This window comes from Podarcis filfolensis (assembly GCF_964270895.1).
Source record: "Podarcis filfolensis genome assembly, chromosome: 15".
Classification (NCBI taxonomy): Eukaryota; Metazoa; Chordata; class Lepidosauria; order Squamata; family Lacertidae; genus Podarcis; species Podarcis filfolensis.
The window spans coordinates 3,452,691-3,470,114 of record NC_139618.1 but is presented as its reverse complement, the minus strand read 5'-3'; the positions used below and the strand labels follow the sequence as shown (position 1 = coordinate 3,470,114).

The 17,424-nt window shown below is 45.3% G+C and overlaps 1 protein-coding gene across 3 annotated transcripts in view; it reads right to left on the bottom strand.

Moving 5' to 3' along the window:
- ULK2 (unc-51 like autophagy activating kinase 2) overlaps positions 1-11,518 on the bottom strand; it is an 84,649-nt gene extending 73,131 nt beyond the window's left edge. Inside the window, exons 1-3 of one of the 3 annotated variants that reach the window (XR_014541903.1) lie at positions 9,993-11,481; positions 6,616-6,708; positions 3,547-3,588 (exon numbers count right to left, since the gene is read on the bottom strand). Coding sequence is in view for 1 of the 3 variants with exons in the window: in XM_083587526.1 (XP_083443652.1) it covers positions 3,547-3,588; positions 6,616-6,708; positions 9,993-10,082 (225 nt within the window). In the remaining 2 variants the exon portion in view is untranslated. Of the gene's footprint in view, positions 1-3,546; positions 3,589-6,615; positions 6,709-9,696; positions 9,842-9,992 lie in introns of those variants that run through there. The other 2 variants (XM_083587526.1, XM_083587527.1) reach the window with 2 other exon arrangements.
- Positions 11,519-17,424: the final 5,906 nt, after the last annotated feature.

Below are 17,424 nucleotides of genomic sequence, written 5' to 3'. Positions count from 1 at the left end.
TAAATTCCACCATGTGAGAAGCTGCTCCCAGAAATGCGAGGCTCCCTTCTGAAACAGCCTTCTCCAGCCTTCTGCAAAAAGTTTGTCGCTCACCAGCCCCAGGGCTCTCACTGGCAACTGCTGTTAAAAGCACCTGGAAGGCTCCAGGCTCTCATAGGCTGCTGTCCTAAGGCGTAATTGTCACAAGCAAGAGATGAGGAGGAACGCCCTGTGCCTGAGCCATATATTAGTTGAGACTAGATGCTCATTCATAAGTGGGAGGATTCCTTGCTGAGACTCATGCTAGCTGAAGACTAGATGCTGAGAAGAAAAGTTTCCTATCTAATTTTCTACATGCAGGGAGATGTATGTGTACAGAATCACTGTGGTGCATTTTGGGAGGAACCGCAGAACAGCAGCAGAGCACCTGCTTGGCACACAGAAGATACCAGATTCAATCCCCTGAATGTCCACTATGAAGGGCCTCCAAGCAGGAGGCTGCTAGGAAAGACCCTTCTCTATCCAACACCTTGGAGAGCTGCGGCCAGTCAGAGAAGACAATACCTGGCTAGTCTGATCCTAGGCTCCTAGGGCAGCAGAACCTATTTCCTGACAAAATGTAAATTGGAACAGGCAAAGAGACGAATGTCAAATGAAAAGGGACTTGCTGCCAGCTGCCATAATTCAATGCAGCCTAACCAAGACAACAGTTCTTATTTTCCTGGATTTTTGCATCACACTGAAGCATTTCACTTACGTGCTACATATTACACTCTTGTTTTCTGCTTTGGCTTTAAGCTGATGCAGCTGCTAAAGCAACCTTAAACGAAATAGGATACATGCGTGTGAGAGAAGGCCAAAAGATGGGGAGGCTCGTGAAGCCAAGCTAGAAAAAAATCTGCAAGTTTGCTACTGCCACCTATTACATGTGGACTGGCTTTTCCATGGTTGTCTGGCCACCTTGTGAAAGGGTAAGTCTGTTTCCGTTGGCAATGCTCCTCACCCCACCCCCAAGCAGAACTGTTAATGAGTCGTTCAGTCGTCCGCCTTGTGTGACATTCATTTTCAGGAAACAATTCCTGGCATACTGGGAAGTATGACGTGTCTCCACAGCGCCAGGGGTTTCTTCCAGCCAACAGCTCATGACCAGGAAAGGTGTTGATACAGTCAAGCTTGCAATGTTCCAGAACAACACACCTGTTCATCCGGAACATATGATGAGATTTCCAAAATAAATAATCAAATCTAAACCATGAGATCTGAAAACATGATCAAGCTAAGTTAGGTTGCCACTTGGGTTTCTGACTCTTTAGGAACTTGCCAGGCATGGAATAGAACCTGCAAAGGCTGGGGTGTGGGGCAGGCTTGCAGATGCTGAGGCCAGCAATCTTTGCAGCCAGAGTAGGCACTTATTAAGCAGCTTGTGGGATAAAGCAAGCCGGGAGTTGAGCTTTATTAACCAATTAAAAAGAACCTTTTAAATCATTATTTATACCCAACCTTTAAGTATAGATTTTCAGGCAGCTTACAACCAATGTCAAAATATGCAGTAATAATAATGGAAAAAATCGCAACAGGAGAATATCAAAATAGAACTACTGACTGGATCCTCCCCAGAGGGCAATTGGTATAAGATCACATCTACCCATTTAAAGCACATGGTTTCTCTCAAAGAATCCTGGGAAGTGTTTGTTAAGGGTGCTGGAAATTATAGCTCTGTGAAGGGTAAACTACAGTTCCCAGGATTCTCTGGGGGAAGCCCTGTGCTTTAAATGTATGAGATAGATGTGACCGTAGCGGATCCTCTAGTGGTTTTTTTGGAGGAGGGGAGAGAAAATGGGATAGTCCAGTTTGAGGAGGCTCCAGCGTCTTTTTCTGATGCCATGCAGCTTCAGCCAATCCCTTTACATTTGGTTTCAGGAGCAGGTGCTAACCCCATACACAACTGGCAATGTAAGCAGCCCAGAGTTATCTTCTCCTCCCTATACGCATGGAAAAATAATAACTAAGGCAGCCTTCGTTCACCTGGTGCTATTCAGATGTTTTGGACTACAACTGCCGTCAGCCCCAGCCAGCGTGCTCATGCTCCCATCAGCCCCGGCATGGCCATGCCAGCTGGGGCTGATGGGAAAAGCACACCAGCAAATGGAAAAGTCCTATGTGAAGTGAAGATGCTGAGGCAGAGCTGGGTGACCAGCCCAGCTAGAAGCTTCATTCCGCTTCCTTTTGTGAAGCTGAAAAGGCTTAGCAAACCAGGTACACCTCAGTTTTACACAAAGGCCACAGCTGGCAGGTTGCAGGAAGGGGAGCCCTAGAACATGTTTCTGTTTCCAGGGCAAGCTCCCTCCACCTGCCTCTTGAACAGGAACATCATTTCTGCATTTCTGTACCAACAAGAGATTGCCCGGGAAGCACACAAGGAACCAGAACCTCTAAGTACACACATGTCGTCTTAACAATAGTTGCATCTGACCATCACAAGCCTCAGGAGGCAGCACACATTTCCTCTTAAGGGAACGTGAGGCAGACACACATGCAGAGTCCAGGGTACTTTTCACTCTGACAAGCAGACACAGAGACTCTGGCATGCAAGCCATACAGGAGAGGGAAGAAATGAGGGAAACCATTTAATAGCCACGTTCATTCACTCCAACTGCCCCTTAGGAAGGGCAGGGAACCCTAGTGACAGGCCTGAAATCCATGCCTCGAAGAGTGCACTGAAAAAAGGATCCAACCAAAAATAAATCATCTATCCTTCCAATCCATCAGAAGCCTTCTGGACAAAGCCTTCTGTTATAAACAAAGAGGAGAGCTGCTGGCACAATGAGCTCAACACCTAGTCCAGACACCAGCAAGAACAAAGCGAAGCTCTTCCTGCTCCCTAGTGACCCCCATCGGAAACAGCTCATTCCTGTTCCCAGAATGCTGCAGCCTGTGGGATCAGACGCACTTTAGAAGCTGCTCATCTCTAAGATATTCTTCCCGCGCAGAACCAAATAATGCTGGCATTTTTACTGTAACTGGCAGGACATTTTCTTCCACATCAGTCAGGTTTCTTGTCCAAATGAAGTCGATGCTGTAATGCAGGGGAAGGGAACCTTTTTCATCCTGAGGGCCGCATTCGCACACAAGGGAACCTTCATGGGGCCGCAAGCAAGTTGTAGGTGGGGCCAGAGGCAGAAGTGGACAGGTGTGACTGTTACTTTCATACTGTAGCCTGCATTTCAGCCCCATAAAATCCAGAGGCTTCTAAACACACCCACCCACACTCAGAGGCATTTTCACAACTCAAGGACACATTTCAGGCAAAGGCAATCAAGGGGAGTCGAGGACAGGGCCACTGAGGAGTGGGGTCTGGACAATCTCAAAAATCAGAGAAAGGGGACTGAAACTCCTCACCTTCGCCACAATAAAGCTATCAGTCTTTAGAAGGTACCAAAAGACCCCCTGTTGTGTTGTGTTTCCTTCAGGAAGCCAAACACAGCAACTCCTTGGGAAGTTGTTACATGCACAATTATTATCATAAAAAAATACAGCCAGGTCCAACAGGCTGGAGAACAAACTCACCTGGACATCATAGAGAGCTACAATGTTCTCATGCTGAAGTTCCTAGAAAAAAGAAGAGAAGCACTTGAAGAGATTATCCCTATTCAGTTAGGGCAACATCACAAGTGATGTGAAGGCCAGTCAAATAGCATCAAATGTACATGTGAAAGAAATGTACAAGCAACCCCCCCCAAAAAACCTATAAAAATGTGACCTCTCCTGCCAAGCTGTGACCAGGGGGGGGGGGGAATGTAACCTGCCTCCCTGTTATCTTATGTTGTACATTTACATTTGTTGTGTATTGAATCTGTAACAGGGGAAAGACAAACAGACTGGCTGTGTGTGCTGCTCCTGGGAAGTCCCAGTTAATGGTTTACTGTCCCATGTGCACTTTTGTTCCTCCTGCCTAGTGAGCGGATAGCATCTCTCCATTCTGGAGCCAAGGTTGGCTTTCATAATCGCCACCTTTTTTTACCAGCCACTTTTTATCTACTGTTTTTTCAGCTGCTGCTGTCTCTCAGCGATTTCCTCCCCCTTTTTTAAAAGTGCTGTTTAGTTGGTTCTAAGATTAGGCAGCTGCAGTTAGGGTTCAAGGTGAAAGAGGTGGGGTCATTTTAAACGTTTTCTTTTTATTCTAATGACTGATGTGTGTCTACCTGTTGTGGTTAACACTAACCTCAGCAACTGGGGAGGGAAGGTTCTGCCTGCCACTGCTACCTCTGCAGTGGGGAAGGGCTGCAGCTCAGCTCTGGAGCACCTGCACTGCATGATGGGGCAGAGCACACGGGCTGGCTTGTAAACGATAGTCCCACCTATTCTGGAGTGCAATTGGGGGCCTAGTCCATAACTCAGCATCTCCAGGTAAGACTGGGAAAGACTTCCTGTCTGAGATCCCGGAGAGCTGCTTCCTATCACAATCAACAATCCTGAGCTATGTGGGCGAAGAGTCAGCAAAAGTCTAATTCCTATGTTCCTTCTAAAACCAGCTCTTAATTTAAAACCACAAGAACTGGAATCCTGCGTTTTCTTTTTTGGGGAAGCGCAGTAATCACATAGTTCACATGCAAAGAATCTCAGGTTCAATTGCCAACATCTCCAGGCAGGCTGGGAATATTCCCTGCCTGAAACCTTGGGAGTTGCTGCTAGTTGGTGTAGACCAGTGCTTCCCAAACTTGGGTCTCCAGCTGTTTTTGGACTACAATTCCAATCATCCCTGACCACTGGTCCTGCTAAATAGGGATGGTGGCAGTTGTAGTCCAGGGATGCCCAGTATGTATAAAGGGGTCGAGGGAGAATGATTCCTAACCACGTGGGGACATTTTAGAGGAAAACACGTCTCAAATTTACTGTAAAACAAGAAACACATTTGTTATTTAAAATATTTGTGGTTAGAGAACTCTGCTGCACTTCATGAAAAAGGTGCTGTCCTCCATAGCCCAGGAACTGCTCTTGTTTATCAAAGAAGGGGTAATCAAGTTATGAGTTGCTTGACAACATGCTCAGAATAGCCGAAATGTTTGAATTCCTGGCAGTGTCTAAGAGGGGTGTCAAGGTGACATATGTGAAATGATCTAATTAGCTAACTCAGTCTTCCCTCAACACCAAACCCTCCAGATGTCTGGAACTACAACTCCAATTGGGGCTGCCAGGAAGTGTAGTCTAAAACATCTGGAAGGGCATCGTGCTGGGAGAAGGATGAGTTAGGTCACTCAAAAGAGTTCCAAGAGGTCGCAGTATTGCTGAATGTGATCAGAAAAACCTGTGTGGGTGATAGAAACGTGTGTGTTTAAAAAACAGGAGTGCTAGGTACAAGAAAAAGAATCCTGCAGGTGATGTCTGGCACCAGCAAAGACAACAGTGCCAAATTTCACTGCATTGGAAATTGTGTGACTTTGGGGAGGGGGGTATCAAGTTAAGAGGGGAAGCAACAGCACAAGACCCTAATGGTGGCATAACTTCTGCTGAGGGGCTACTGCTAACTGGTAGAGCACCTGCTCTGCAGGCAGGAGACCCCAGGTTTAATACTGAAATCCCAAGTGAAAAGAGTTCAGGTGAAGGAAGTGATGGGCAAGGCCCTGGGCAGCAGACAATAAAGAGCTAAATGGAAGAATGGTCTGACCCGCTGTTAAGCAACCTTCCATGTTCCCAGTTTTGACATGGGGATCAAATAAAGTACCCCATTAAATAAGAAGTTGGGCCTCTGTGCTGCTGAATAACCTCTCTAACATCTCTACTTTGCAATCCCCTTAAGACAGATCACACAGTGTTTCTTTTGAATCAGTTACCCTAAAAAGGGCCAGGTCAGCCAAATGACAGAAGCAAGTGTGAAAATTCCACACCCCTCCAGAAGCTGCCACCCACAGCATTCCAAGTCCAGTGTGGGAGGAGCTTTAGAAAAATCAGTACAATTAAAACAATGTCCCCTAGTAGAGAAACTAAGTCTTCTGCCCCAAGTAAACTTGAACTCTGCACCAAGAAACCCTTAATTCTCTTACATATTAATAAGGATAGTTTGTATATATTTGCTTATTTGGTGTAATTATACTATATGGGATATAGCACAATAATAAAGCATTAAAGCCTGCACCCTCAGTTAACATTTGGGCTTCTGAGATTTCAGCATCAAGTACCATTCACCCAGACAAACTTCTGAGTGTATCCTTGCAAACTATGAAAGACTAGAAACTAGCAGACATTAATAAAATAAACAATTCTCAGGAAGCTGATTTCATTGTCAGTGTACTAAAAATGCAACACCTATCTCTACAAATTTTCATTCTTTTTAATAAGTCATAAACACAGATGCTGAAATCTGTGCTTTTACTGTGCTTACACAGAAAGAAAAATCAAAGAGCTGAGGCCTGGCAATATTCAAGCCCTCCGCACCAGTCATCTAATGGATTTGTCAATTTCTAGAGATGGAGAATCCCAATGCATTATTTGCAAACCCTCCAAATCTCGGCCTTTGCAGGAAGGCATAAAATGCTGGAACTGGTATGACTATCTAGGTATGAGGATTAAGTTTCCCACCAGCCCTCTGAGGACACCTTGCAGGAAGGATGAAGTCTGGAAGTATATCACAAACCATACCTTTAAAATTTTTATTTCTTTCCCAAGGAGGAGCTGAGATTTCGACAAGTTCTTCTTGTTGATGCTTTTGATGGCCACTTCCCAGTCAGTTTTCTGAAAAGAATAACAAAAAAGTGTTTTAAATCCAAAAAAGTATCCTGATTTTCTGTGTTAAGCAACCCAATGGCCCTAAGATGTGCTTCTTTTTAAAAAGTTCTCTAGACCAGTCATCCTCAACCTGATGCCCTCCAGAGGTTTTGGATTACAAACTCCCATCAGCCCTAGCCTGTAAATGGCTATGTTGGGGTTTCCAGTCTTTAGGAGTGGTCAACATAAGCAGTTTAAAGAGAATGATGGGGTAACAGGAGGCTGGCACCTCGGTCCTTGCTAATGAGCCCTTATTTACTGCAAGTAACAGGTCAGCAACTGGAGGCTCCAGGGCCAAATCCAGTCTTCTTCTTCTTCGGAAGACCAACTGGAACCCCCGGTTGCCATCTCAGAGACATGGCAAGGGTGGCTGGAAACTGCTTGGGATGAGGATGCCGCCTGGGGTCCTGATCCCGCCCACTTCCTCCCTGACATTTGGGGCATCGATACAGTGGTACCTCGGGTTAAGTACTTAATTCGTTCCAGAGGTCCGTTCTTAACCTGAAGCACCACTTTAGCCAATGGGGCATCCCGCTGCTGCCGCGCCACTGGAGCACGATTTCTGTTCTTATCCTGAAGCAAAGTTCTTAACCCGTGGTACTATTTCTGGGTTAGCGGAGTCTGTAACCTGAAGCGTATGTAACCTGAGGTACCACTGTATTTTCCAGTCATAGGAACATAAAATCCTGCTGGACCAGGCCAGTGGCCCATGTAGTCCAGCATCTTGTTCTCACAGTGACTAAACAGACGCATATGGGAAGTCCACAAGCAAGAATTCACAACAGCACTCACCCCTCCTTTGTTTCCCAGCAACTGCTATTCACAAGCATTCTGCCTCCAAGAGTGGAAGTAGCGGGCAATGAGAACTGCCCCTTTAGTTCCTACTCCTGATTAAAACAGGGCTTGTGGCTGCCTATTATTACACTACTTCAATGATTCCCATTCCCTTTTGTCAGCTTCCACCTCCAATGGTTGCATTTGAATTTAACTGCTGTGCCATATCTTGGTTGCTGCTGTTTTCCAACAAACCACAAGCCCTCTCACAGACAGACAAGCAAACAAGCAGTGGTTTGTTTCTCCAAAGTTTGGGTTTGTTTTTTTTCAGCTGCTCTTGCATTGTGCCTCTGTAAGCTTGACAAGCATCTGGAGTGGCCTAAGAAACCCTGATTAAGCAAGACTGTTGAATGTGGACATAATGCCAAGCCATAGTTGAAACATGCCAGGGTTTGTGAACCAACAAGGTATAGCTTCACATGAAAACAAAACATGGTTAGTCTGCTAGGGTGGTTTCACCAGTCTGAACAAACCACCTCTAGGCTAGACACAGCTTAGTGTCATGTGCAAAAGCAGCCACTACACAAGCAAATTGTCTATTCTGAATCACAAATGACTACAAATTGCAAGGCTCTTCATATACTTTATTACAGAGGAGTGGAAATCTGTTTCCAATAGACTAAAGATATTGAAAAGATTGAGGGTAATCCCAAATGTAAAATGATCATCTCACAACACAAGTGCCTGACTCAATTTTCAAATCTCCCCACCCCCTTATAAACTTTGCATTTGAGTTATGCAACAGCTTTTTGTTGTGTTTCAGTCAGTCAATGCTGTCATCTTTTGAGTCACAAACTGTTCTGGGAGGTGCCAAATAGGAAAAACAGACCACTTAAGAAGGCAAGAAAGATCACACAGAGTTGCACGCTCTGTGGGGAGGTGTTAAGTTTGAGTAAAGTTAATTTGAAAGTACCTTCAAATTACTGACAACTGCCTAGAAGGCATTTTTGCCCTGCAAAATTGTTGCTTTGTTTTTATCTACATAGTACTTTGCAAAACATAAGTGAGCTCCTGATTTAAGGAGCTTACCACCATCTCCTTTTCAATGGGAGAAAGGTGACAAAAGGTGGGAAAGGATGGGCAACAAGGAACCATCTTGCTCTCATTTGTTAGTGTTATTTCTTGAATTATGCAGCCACCTATTAATAAGTATTTCCACTTAAGACAACAATACTGAACATACACTGTATCTGAATTAAAATCAACAAAAACAAGTTATAGAAGAAACATTTTTTTCCAGAAGAGACACCAAAATAAGTCCAGATTTAGAACCCAACTGAAAAGCTTGCGTGAATTAAAATGCCTCCACATGCTCTGACAAATCAGAGAAGGCAGCGGGTGAACCTCTCTGGACAGAGACTACAGTATTCCATAGCTGAGATGCCCCTGCTGAAAATGCCCCTCTTATTGGTAGGACAAGGTAGATAATAAATGTGCTCTTTTTACATAACAGAAGCAAGGGAAACATCAACTTGCCAAAAGTCCAAAGATAGATAAGCTTGTAGCAAAGGGGGGGGGGGAATTATAAGCTTTAGGTCAAGTTACTGGGCTTATGTAAAAGGGGTTATTGAGGTCCTGAGGTCACAACTAGACATGACACAGTGGCTGCAGCAGAAATGGGGCAGGTTTATCTCAGAATAAAGTAAAGGGGGGAGGGCTGATGGCCAGCAAAGCTTCCCATTATAAAGGGCAGCGAGGCTGGGACTGGTGACATTTAAGAAATCTTTACCAATCTGAAGAGAGAGAGTTTCCCATTAGCTCTGCAGTTACTGGATGGGGGAGGGAATAAGACTGGTCTCTGCTGCCCCTGCACTTTGAGAGGTTTACAAGTAAGAGGGGGGCGGGTAGAGAAAGGAAAGAGGCATTCCACCCTGAATTGTTAAACCTTAGAAAGGTTACCTTGCTGAAACCTTTCTAAGCAACTGCAACTAAAGAATCGAGAAAAGGGGCAGCAGGAGCCCATAATAACAGGTTGACATCACCACCACCATCTCTGCTCTGCTTTGAAATAAAAACAAACAGGCGTGAACTTTAGAATAAAAAGGCGGAGGAGCCACATCCACATTCCACGCCCCCCACCCCCACCCCCGAGAAAAAGCGCTGCTTTAGAAAACACCTGACCTCAGCTGACTCTCCAGAACAGGCTAGCTGATGTCAACAACAAGGATGGCCATAGGAGAAACAAAACAGATCAAAAGGCAGAGAAAAGGGGAGATGCTGAAGCAGAGCTGCTTGCGGACTGACCCTTTGACTTATTTCAAATATCAGCTCCTCCTCGACCAGTCATGCACACAAACACACACACACACACACAGAGGAAGGAAAGGAGATGGTTGTATAACCAGCCAAGAGATGGGCTAAGAGGGAAAGGGAAGGGAGGGGGAGAGGAGTCCGCCACCCTACCCTGCTGGATTTACCTTGCGGTGGCGACCTTTAAAGACCACAGCGAATGCTCCATGTCCTATGAGGTCCTTCTTGCTATATTCAAAGTCTCCCACCACCTCCATCCTCCTTCAAGGGGGCATGAAGCCCAACGGGCAGGGAGGATAAAGGGAGACCAGCTGGGGAGAAGGGACCGCCACAGCAAAGGCTTTTAAAAAATATTAAGCTCACATCAGCAACCCAGGCTGTGGAGGGGAGGAAGATGAGGCACCAAGCAGGTTGACTAGGGTGGGTCTGTCCGTCTCCCTTCCTCCTGCCCGCCCCCAAGGACGGGAGGCAGCTGTGGGCATGTTGCTTGGGCAGGCACAGGCCGGGGGTCCCCAGGCGAAGGGGGTCGGGGGATACTGGCTGGCTGCTCCGGCGTCCCAAAGGCGATGAGCGTTTTCTGGCATGGGGGAAAGGAAGGAGGAAAGGAGGACGGGGAGATTAATCCTCCTCTGAAGGGGAGAAGAGGCAAGAGGGAACACGGAAAGGAAGAGTGAGCATTTAGGTTCCTTTGGGCCCGATATAAATTATTATTACTAATGTAATAATAAAGGCCAGAGACGTGCAAGCACAGGTCGCTGGGTAAAGGTGGCACAGGTGAGTTTTAAGGCTTCAGAAATAAAAGGGGGTGTTAGCACCTTTAATGGTTTGTTTAAATATGAGGAGTAGAGGGCTTATCTAAGCTTTTACAAGGGGGGGGGAGGAAAGCAATAAAGCCTAAAAAGGTGGTGGGAGAAACAAAATCAAAGACCCTTGAAAAGAAAGGGGACCACAATTTAATAACGTGCCCAAATGGGGTTCTACATAATAAAGGAATTTTAAAAGGACAGTGACAATCTAAATGAGGGTGGGAAGAATTGTATCCTGGGATAAATTATATAGAATACACAGAGAGACCCCTTAAAAATGGGGAGGTGATCAATTAAGATACCTATTTCTTTAATTAAAAAAGGGAAAGGGGAAGAGGCATATCCCTGAGTGGTGATAGGGAGAAAGGTGGATTCTGCTGTATTTCTTATATTAAAAAAAAAACCTTTTAAGGGGGGATGGTGGAAAGCATACCAACCCTTTTTAATGGGGGGGGCGGCGGATAGAGATAAATACAGAAGGCCTGTAAATTGGGAATGGGGAATTGGGGCAGGGGGCTCAGGCCCCCCCTCAGGGGTCTCTCATCACGGCCTTCTTACATTGTGCCCCCCACACCTCGTTATCGGCCTGCAGGGCTTCCTAAACCTCTTTCCCACCCCCACAAAAATAAAAGTCAAGGCAATAGACCCTAAAACGGGTCGAAATAAAGGGGTCGGGCTCTTTCTAGTCCTGGGCCACAGATATTTCCGGGTGGGGGTGAAAGGGATAAAGGGAGGGGAAGAGAGAAATCCTGTCTTCTCCTCAGGCCGCTGCCCGCCGCCCCACTCGCGTCTTCCGCCGCCGGTAGTCCTCCCTGCCCCGCCGGCGTCCGGCTACGACTGCCGAAGCCTCCGCGCGGTGCAGCCCTTCTTATAGGACGTATCGCGCAGGCCCAAGGCTTCCTGTCTCCCTCCGCCGGGATTGAGAAGAGGGCGGAGGGGAAATCAGAGGAAGAGGAAAAAGAGTCCCCGCGCGCGGGGGAAGGAAGAGGCGGGCGGGGGGCGGAGATTGACGGCGACGTCTGTGAGGGAAAGTTGCGAGAGGGCGGGAAATAATGGCCTTGGGCGCCATTTTGTTTTTGGTCAAGATAAGCCCATATATATATATCTTGACCATCTATCTTGACCATATATATATGTGGCAAAAACACAAACTAAATAAAATTAATTCACATACACATGCTCACCATACACATAAAGCCACAAGTTCTGTCTGGCCAGGCATTGAGTAGCCTTTCAAGTTAGGAGGCCACACTGAGGGTTGGTTGCCAACTTTTCACACCAGCCCACGTTCCTCTGCCCAACAGCAGGTTAAACTGCAAATAGAGGGTTTTGTTGCTGCTGATTAAGCGGTATATAAATCTTGTCAGATAAAAGGTACGGTGGGTGTGATGTTCTAGCTTTTCTCTGTGCCCGTCTGTGTAAATTACAGGTGAGGCCTGTTTTGTTACTGTTACTAACTAGGCAATTCACCTCATTGTAGGACTGCCACATTTTTCACCACCCAAACAGCAGCTTTGCTCTGCAACTGTTATAGCAGGCAATGATCCTTCGCTTTGTACTCTTTTTGCTTGCAGATCGAGGCAGAGGAGCAGGCCTGGTATATATATATATATATATATATATATATATATATATATATATATATTCTGATCAGTTGGCAATCCTCGACCAAGGGTTGCCATATTACCAAAACATTATTAGCAAAAGGCCATGCAGCACTGCCTAGTAGGGAGACCAGGGTTCAAATTCCCACTCAGACAAGAAGCTCACTGGGCAACCTTGGGCCAGTCATTCTCAGCCTGGCCTACCTTACAGGGTTGTTGTGAGGATTACCTGGGCGGTTGAAAGTGGGGGGAGACATTCACTGCCCTGAGCTTTTGGAGGAGGTGGAATATATGTGTGCAATTAAATACAGAAATAAAGAAATAAAATAAATAAACAATGCTACCTCCAAACCTCCAATGAAGGAGAGTCCACCACCTTCCGAGGTGGTAAATCCACATTTCATTGGAGGTTTTTAAATAGAGGTTGGGTGACCATCTGTCAAGATTTCTTCAACTGTGATTCCTTCATTGCAGGGGGTTAGACTAGATGAGCCTTGGGGTTCCCTTCTAACTCAGCTTCTTTTTCTTTAACAGATTCTACGAAACGTGCAAACACCCACACCTCCCCAGTAAGGCATGACACTGACAGCATCCCCCTACAGCTGGACGCAACATCCCAACCCCTTTGGTACCAGCACATTTGAGGCATGTGGCCGGATAAGGCCCGCGAGCTGACATGCAAAAGAAAATTTGCTTCGGTGCGCAAATCTGCTAGTGAGACAATATGGTTGGGAAGGGGAGCGTTAAGAGTCGGGTAGATTTCCCGTTCTTCTGCAAAAGGAAGATGTATTCAAAGCAAGTTTTTGGTGGGGAGGGAAGTAGAAGATTCAAACACACAAACCACAAATCCATTTTTCACAGGCCTGCCCTGAAAAGCGCATGACCTAACGGTATCACATGCGCTCAAGTCCTCGTAAACAGGCCTTGGGAGTTGCTGAGCGTCAATCAAGTGCTTCCATCCATCAAGGCAATGCAAATGGGTCACATGAAGCCCTTCACCTTCCCCCCCCTTGCTCTAAGCGCTTGTATAAATTATTTCACACACACATATGTCTCCTGCTTCTTTTCAGAATTTGTTCCATTCACTCCTCCACAAGTACATCTTTTAAATTCACAGATGTTGTAAATAAAAATTGTGTTACAACACAGACAGTGCCAGACTTATGTATAAGCTAAACAAGCTATAGCTTAGGGCCCCCCAAAAAATTTAAAGGGAAAAAAACCTGGATGCACATTTCCAAAATATAAGATTAAAAACAAACAAACAAATAAAATAAAACCTACATACAGCAACAGTGTTTTTGTGTTGTGTAGGCTCCTATGGTGTAAGTAACGGGCCCCGCCTGCTAGACTGTTCCCTAAAATATCACTTCGATAAAATACATATTTTGTTATGTGCAAATGGCTTTAGATACCTATTAGGCCTATAAATTACCATATATATATATAGCATATATTCAACACAAAAAACAGCGACAATTTGTTGATGACAAAGGACAGCTGGACATATAAAGGCCCCCATTTTACATCTGGCCCTGTTCACAGAGTTGTGACTTTGTTTTCCTAGGAACTGGTTCAGATGCAAATGGTAACCTGAAAAGCTGTATTATTCTTATGACTTATAATGTGCTTAAAGTTTTCTAAATGCAAAACAAATTCTCTCTCTCCTTGTATCCAGCACCATACAATGGTGTGACTGTCTAATAAAAGGAAAAAGGGATGAGGAGGGGAGAGGAAAAACCAGGGAACTATGCATGTGTTCTTCAGAAAGCGACATAATATATTGTTTCATTTCATAACCATGATCATCTTTGCCAACTAACCGGGGGGGGGGGGAATACCTAACCCGCCCCTGTGCTTTAAACTGGATTGCAAGGAAAGTTAGCAACTGCTCTGTTGCACGCACCTTGGAAAACTGGAGGAAGGTTTGCCAACAGGTAATTTGTTCCCCTTTTCCCTTTTACAATGTTCAAGCTGGTTATATAAACATCACGAGACACACCTGGTGGAATCAATTCACTGGGGTCATTACCCCAGGACCTATTTGAAGCTTACCTGCCCATCAGGTGACAAATTAATTCCACTCCACACGTACGCATGCGTTTCATCATCCATCACACTCACACCGGCTCCCTAAAAGCTGAAGGAGAGTTCAGAGGACACCTGACCCAACCTTCTTGTGTATTCTGGAGCGGACGTTTTAAATAATTTTCTATATATAGCTGACAGACGAAGAGTCAGAAGCTATATTCCACCCCCCTTCGTTTCCCCTTTTCTGTTTTTTTCCTTTTCCTATTTTTTGTTTGTGTTTCTATTCAGATTAGTTTTGATCTTTGATTAAAAAAAAAAGATACAGGATATCTGCGATTAAGCTTTGCCTATTTTATTTCAGACTTCGGTAAAACTGATGGAATTAAAAAATGCAAAATGAGAATCGCTGGGGAGAGCATTGCACAAACGGGGAGCCGCTGCAGAAAAGGCCTGCTCTCGCTGAACCTCTCGTGAAGGAGGCACATGAGGAAAGGCCTCGGAGGATGATCCGGGTTGGTTTATATTCTAATGGGATCACTTTATTGCATGTTATAATTCTGGGTGTTTCTTTGCGTCATAGACTCTGAAGCCATGCTAGCCGGGGCTGATGGGAACCATGCTGCAAAACGTCTTGCGGCGGCAAAGGGCAGCTTAGGCAATCCTGATCCAGAGAGGATCAAATGCCGGCTTTTTATGTCAGAAGAAGGGAACCACCCATGTAACGCTCCTCTGCCACACTTTTCCCGTGCAATTTGGGGATTAAGTGCCGTGACCTTGCTGCTGGCTTCCTCACGAAACACAGCTGACCTCCACGGTTGTTCCAGGACGAGGACAGAGACATGAGTGAATCTTAAATAAAGGGTTAGGCGCTGTGATAAAAGAGAGTATGAGGGACTAGTAGCTGGGGAGGGTGGGCATAAATAAAATTTATTCTTATTAATTTTATTATTATTATTATTGAGAACTCAGAGCTTTTAAGAAAGCAACGTTCGCTTGAGGCCTTCCAGTGCTTAAAAAAAAAAATTCAACCAGTCGGGTCTTTAGATTCAGATTTCCAGTTTGTCGTTCATTAAATGCCATGGCCCAAACTGGCGCCCCCACCAAGTCAGCCACGAGGCCGTTTCTAGAACATTCCGGCCCCCAACCAATCATGTGACGTTGCCTGTTGACAAGAGGTTTCCCTAGGTCTGGACTGAAAACCGTGTATTTTACGAATCAATTCCCCCCTCAAAATGTTTTAAAATAGGTAATTTATTGGCCACATGCCCCTTTCTGCCTCTGCCCACCATCCCAGTGTGGCCCCCAGAAGGTGGTGCAGATTTGAATGCGGTCCTCCGGCTTAAAGTGCTGCTTAAGAGCCTCAGAATAATTGTATTAAACCAAACCGGCACCCCCAAATAATCTTGAGGCGGCATCAGCTTTGGGAAAGGAGGGAAAACCATGAGGGGAAGGTTTAACTTGCTGAACAGCAGTGCTGTTCTGAGCGATGGAAGATCTCCTCAGGGGTCCATTGCAGCCTGCAGCTCTGTGCTGGAAGGCGACACATTTTTCTAAAAAAACCCAGAGCATTTAACAAGACAAGTTGGCAGGCAATTTAAGAACCATCGAGAAAACCATTCCGCGGGGATTCCTGAGGATGCTGCTGTGCAGCTTGCCAAAACCACACCTGGCATTTATGTAGATAAATCAACTGAAGCTGATGTTGATTAATTGATGGCGGCCTTCTCTCAACAGGGAACTCCCTGCTCGTTTTTGGAGGTGAAGGCCTTTTTCGGCGAGAGGGGACGGAAAAGAATCAAACCTCCGTCCCCCACAAAGGGATGAGCAGAGCAAGATATCGCAGAGAGACAGGGAATTATTTCAGCAAGGAAATAAACTGGAAGCCCAAACAGAAAAAATATACTTCCGGAGGGCAAGTAAACAAGGAGAGCAGGAACAGATAATAATTTTCCATTCTTTTTCGTATTATGATGCTCTCTGCAAAGTCTGGCTGCCTGGCCATTTGCTGAAGTGCTTGTGGCTCTTCTTGTATTCCCAACTCACCAGAAAAATAACAAAATGTGAATGTAATCAAACGCCCCACACGATATTCGGAGGTTTGAGGCGAGGCAACCAGTACTGCAAATAGCATTCCAAATGTAGTCGCACCATAGATTTGCAGAACGGCATTAAGATGCCAACAGTTTTGTTCCCTAGAAATGATCCCTTGCGCCCCTAGATCACAAGCCGGAGAGAAAACAAAGCTGCTCTTCCGCCGTTTGCCGGTTTCCAAAGAGGTATCTCGACTGGGAACAAAGATGTCGGTCAGACCAGATGGCCTTTTCTTCTAATCCACCAGAATAATGCTTATCTCCTAAATTATCAGATTATGGATTTAAATGGTGATGGCCGTTTTGCTTGGATGGCTTAACAAAAAAAAACACGGGGTGGAGGAATCAGTAAGGCTATTTAAAAATTGATTTATTCATTATGTTTACAAAACACATTTTCCTCCCGTGCTTAAGGTAACATGGCTTACCGCTCTCCCTATTTTTATTTGTTGGGTCTCTGGACCGTAATAAAGACTGATTGATTGATTGATTGATTTTATCCTCACAACAACCCTGTGAGGTAGGTTAGGCTGAGAGAGACAGGGACCGGCCCAAGGTGACCCAGTGAGCTTTACGGATGAGTGGTGGATTTGAACTCCGGTCTTGGCACTCTAACCGTTACACATTGGCTGTCAAAAGCTATTTATTTAAAATATTTATAGGCTGCCTTTCTCCCTGGGCACAGGCCTCCGAGGCAGCTGGATGAAGACAAATGATATTAGAAGAGAAAGGGGGAGGAAGGCCGTGGCACGCTTGCCCTGACCTCAAAGGGACTAGTCTCTTTGGTAAACAAATAAATCCAAGGTTTCTTATGGAATGTTAACTTCCTCCAATTGACCACGGTGACTCACGCACTGGTAAACATTTGAGCTGGTCCAACTCCAAGATCCACATAAAATAATGGACCTGGGTACCGTGAGTCCAATTCTAATGCGTCTGCCCCAAGTTAAACTTAATACAAACCATTATTTTTGTTTAGCTGCTAATGATGCTTTACTCACGGAATACTTTTTGCATTCGATTCTTTTTTGTAATGGGTTTCTTTTTCGCACATGTAAGAGAATATGT